This window comes from Sinocyclocheilus anshuiensis, unplaced genomic scaffold (assembly GCF_001515605.1).
Source record: "Sinocyclocheilus anshuiensis isolate Anshui unplaced genomic scaffold, SAMN03320099.WGS_v1.1 scaffold766, whole genome shotgun sequence".
Classification (NCBI taxonomy): Eukaryota; Metazoa; Chordata; class Actinopteri; order Cypriniformes; family Cyprinidae; genus Sinocyclocheilus; species Sinocyclocheilus anshuiensis.
In genome coordinates this window covers 402,193-406,565 of record NW_015546060.1, presented here as the reverse complement: position 1 = coordinate 406,565, position 4,373 = coordinate 402,193, and the positions used below count along the sequence as shown (strand labels likewise).

The window sequence follows — 4,373 nt, the reverse complement described above, 5'->3', positions numbered from 1 at the left end:
ATATATATATAGTAACATCTCTTCATGTTGTTTATCATTTTTATTAATAATACTACAATTACTTAAGAAAAACTGACATTAAAAAATAATCACATTTTTGGCCGAATTGTACAATCCTACTAACGCATCAAACCTAGAGTTTTTTTTTTTTTATCACATTTTAAAATTGCTGTTTTATCAGAAAAATTGTTAGTAGCCCTAAAGTGTAATGTACTAAAATTGAACACTTCACGTTTATAGATTAATTAGTACACACAGGTAAAGAGAGAAAGATTGAGATGTTAAACTATAATTCATGCATGTGTTTACATGCACTTTCGACTGAAACTTTACCAGTCTGGTTTTTGCAGTGTCAAACTAACAGAGCTAGATAAAGTATTTGACACTCAGCTTTGTCCAGCATATACACATGTTAATTGGACAACAGTTGGCCTCTGCATTGTGCGCTCGCTCTGAAAGATCGATCCAATTATGTATTAGTTGTAATCTCACCGATTAAAATATAGCACCATTTTTACTGCACTTGTTAGTTTTGTCCCTGGTGTTAATAAACCAGTCAAGTGATCTGTCAGTATGATTTTATTTGTTATACCTCTGTGGTGTTCGGCTGCGGCCGCCGCTGCCACGGCCTCCAAATGGGCTCGCTCATCTTTAGAGGCCAGCTGGGCCCCGAGGGCCCCGGAAAGGGCCAGCAGTCCAGAGCCGCCCCCCAGAGCCAGTCCCGAGTGAGGCAGGCCAGAGGGGTGAGGGGCCATGGGCAGCCCATGGGCAGCATGCTGGGAAAGGTGCTGGGCCTGCAGCTGTTGCTAGAGGGAATGAGAGGAAGAGGATGATGGAGGGATGGGGGGGGCGGGGTCAGATAGAAAGGAAAAAAAGATGAAGGGAGTGTGGGAGATAAAAGAGAGTGACACAGAGGCCGAGATGGAAGTGGAGTGAAGAAACAGATAGCCAGAGGAAATGAAAAGAGCATGAGGAGGAGGAGAGAGAGATGAGAGGAAAGGGAGAGCAAGAGAGAAAAAAAAACACACAACACAGTTAAGACTTGGATCTGCACCAGAGTTACAAAGGGAATGCATTCATGACCCGTTCCCAGTGTCCTGGGAGTGAGGAAGCCCATCATACTGGAGTCGACCTGCTCTAACGGATGGGTTCAGGGAACAGAATTGCTGCAGCATTCACTAATGATCACCCCAAAATAAAATTTAAATTAAAATCATTTGAGCTGAAGCTGATGACTGCCGTGAGAAATCAAAATGCAAAACACCAGAATGAATAAAAATACAGCAAATTAGTGCTGGGCGGTATACCGGTTCATACCGAATACCGGTGTTTATTTTTGTTATGATATGAATTTTTAAAACACCGCAATACCGGTGTATGTCGCTTAATTAAACAACGTTCGGAACGCGACACTGTTTGAAAGAAGTCCCTTTTCACTGTTGCACTGTGGTGAGGGAACAGCTGTATGTGTTACTAAGCGTGAAAGTTCCGAAAGTTACACTACTATTACATTTTAAATAGGGTAACTTGTAATCTGTAACCTATTACATTTTCAAAGTAACCTTCCCAACACTGTTAATATCACATGCACTTTTTTGTTTTTGTTTTTTTTAGTTTGTTACTCAGACGCAGGCAGTGCGCTGCATGAGACAAAAAAAGTTGTGTAGATTCATGTTGATTTTATCAGTGTAGATTCATGTTGATTTTATCAGACGATGCCGCGATTATAAATGAGAGTGACTCCTGGTTAACATGTATTAAAAGGGATCGTGTTTAGTCACTATTTAGTGTGGTATTTTTTGACAATATTCACTCACCATGACAGTAAAATAGGGCATTCTAAGTCAATATACTGCAGTATTTCCTCTCTCAATCAGTAGAAAATATGGTTAACACCCGGTCATGCATGAAAAAAAAATACCGTCATGTACCGTGAAACCGGTATAATTTTTAAAAATACCGTGATATAAATTTTTGGTCATACCGCCAAGCACTACAGCAAATCATACATAAAGAATTGTAAATGCTTCACACCAATGGGATGTTAAACTTTGTTTAGTTTTTATTGTTGTATGAAAACTGCTGTGCGAAGAATCTGCAAAAATGTCTCTTTTTGTGTTCCAAGGGGAAAATAACAGCATATGGATTTGGTACCACATGCAGGTGTCGATTCACAATGACATCATCCTTTGCATTAATTAGTTTGAGCATCCTGCCATTTTCTGGATGGCTTACACAGTTAAACACAAGTCTAACTTGAAAAAATTCATAATCCCCCCCCCATTCTGTCTAGCCGAACACAGGAATATGTCTTATGTTAACACCCCCTTAAAATGTATCCAACTGTGGTCAGGAGAACCCAAAACCAGGAGAACCCAATTATATCAACGCATCCGCAAAACAGATAAATCGACTAGTTTTTAGCCAGAGGACTAGTCGATTTTGAAAATATGGAGTTTTGCACATCTGACGCCTAGTTATAAAAGTGTTACTTCGCACACTTTTAAACATATAACCAAACTTAATCCAAAAAAGAAAATAGCAAAGAGAACTCAAGAGGAAAATGTTAAATAAAAAGGATGAAAAGATGGAAGTACACACTGTGGGAGGCAGAGGGGGGAGTCCACGTACCCCTATCGACGCATTCAACTCCCCCATAGTCACCTGTTTGGCGCGCTCCATGGCCTGGACCACCTGCTGCTGGTGCTGTGGATGGAGGTCAAAAAATGGCCATCAATGATAAACAAACAACAAGCAACAAAACAAGGCAGATGGCCACCCTAGTGCGTCTTTGTGTACTGTGTGATTTTCATTTTCTGTAAAGTGTGTGCTCACACACATACACGCACGCAGGGTTGCATTTTGCATGAATACACAGACTTAAAACATGAGGGAGAAGTTGTTTTTCTTCTGTCAGGAAAAGCTTTGTGCAAACCGTAAGTGGTTTTGTGGAAGTGGGTTTACAAGAATAACAATAGGCTTCCCAGAGGCATCCGAATGAGAGACTATGTGAGAACGTGAGGAAATATGAGAGGAAGAGAGAAAAAAAAGTGTGATTGCATGTGTGTGAGAAACAGAAAGAGCGATATTTTGTGTGTGTGTGTGTGTGTGTGTGTGTGTGTGTGAGAGAGAGAGAGAGAGCACAAGAGAGTGAATTATCAATCACAGAATGTCTGAACGCAATGTGGCATGTGAGAGTCTCATAATGTGCAGCTATGGGACTGTGTGTGTATTGGTCTCATCTCACCTCCTGTGACAGGAAAGGAATGAGCTGGGCACAAATCACGTTCAGCCGTTTGGCGATCTCCGTCTGCAGAGATATGGAGAGCGAGAGGGATACAGAAGCAGAACGAAAGCAAAAATAGACTTCATTTAACACAAAATTTAAATTTTTGAAATGTTAAATGACATTTTCCCACCCTAATTTGACAATTTTGATAATAATAATAATAATCCATAATAATAATATGCTGAATCTAATGTACAACAACTATTATTCTTAGTATTAGTAGTACTAATAGTAGTTATACATTTAGAATAATTATTAATACATTTTCTACTACTACTAAATAATAAAATAAACAAGTACTACTACTATTAGTACTACTACTAATAAATAAATGTTAGAATAAAATTATTCATAATAATAATTATTATTATAAACTAATGGATAACAACTACTACTACTACTACTAGTAGCTATTAGGCTAGTAGTAGTGCTAATAGCAGATTCACATTCAGAATAATTATTATTAAACTTACTACTACTACTACTACTACTACCACTAATAATAATAATAATAATAATAATAATAATAATAATAATTAGAGGTGTAAACCTACAATGGTCTCACGGTTCGGTTCGATTACTATTATCATGTCATCGATTCAGTTCAATTCGATATGTGACCCTGGACCACAAAACTCAAAGCTGAATAAATAAGCTTTCCATTGATGTATGGTTTGTTAGGATAGGACAATATTTGGCCGAGATACAACTATTTGAAAATCTGGAATCTGAGGGTGCAAAAAAAAAAAAATCAAAATAGTGAGAAAATCGCCTTTAAAGTTGTCCAAATTAAGTTCTTAGCAATGCATATTACTAATCAAAAATTAAGTTTTGTTATATTTACAGTAGGAAATTTACTAAATATCTTTACGGAACATGATCTTTACTTAATGCCCTAATGATTTTTGGCATTAGGGCTGGGCAAAAAAATCGAATGCGATTTTCATACGCATCTCGTCAGTAAAGCCGTTTCTGGTGATTAGTAGTAAATCTCCAGCACGTTTTGAACACACGATTTTGTGTAGCTTGTCAGTGATCTACGGCTCTGTGTAGTAAATGCCGCTCCATCTGAAAGCACGTGCTG

The 4,373-nt window shown here is 38.2% G+C and overlaps 1 protein-coding gene across 6 annotated transcripts in view; it reads right to left on the bottom strand.

The window, feature by feature from the left end:
* LOC107699413 (transducin-like enhancer protein 1) overlaps nucleotides 1-4,373 on the bottom strand; it is a 38,569-nt gene that overhangs the window by 6,183 nt on the left and 28,013 nt on the right. For 2 of the 6 annotated variants that reach the window (XM_016500655.1, XM_016500652.1), the window contains exons 5-7: nucleotides 3,248-3,310; nucleotides 2,602-2,706; nucleotides 593-806 (exon numbers count right to left, since the gene is read on the bottom strand). In XM_016500655.1, the coding sequence (XP_016356141.1) occupies nucleotides 593-806; nucleotides 2,602-2,706; nucleotides 3,248-3,310 (382 nt within the window). The remainder of the gene's footprint in view (nucleotides 1-592; nucleotides 807-2,601; nucleotides 2,707-3,247; nucleotides 3,311-4,373) is intronic. The other 4 variants (XM_016500653.1, XM_016500654.1, XM_016500656.1 and 1 more) reach the window with 4 other exon arrangements.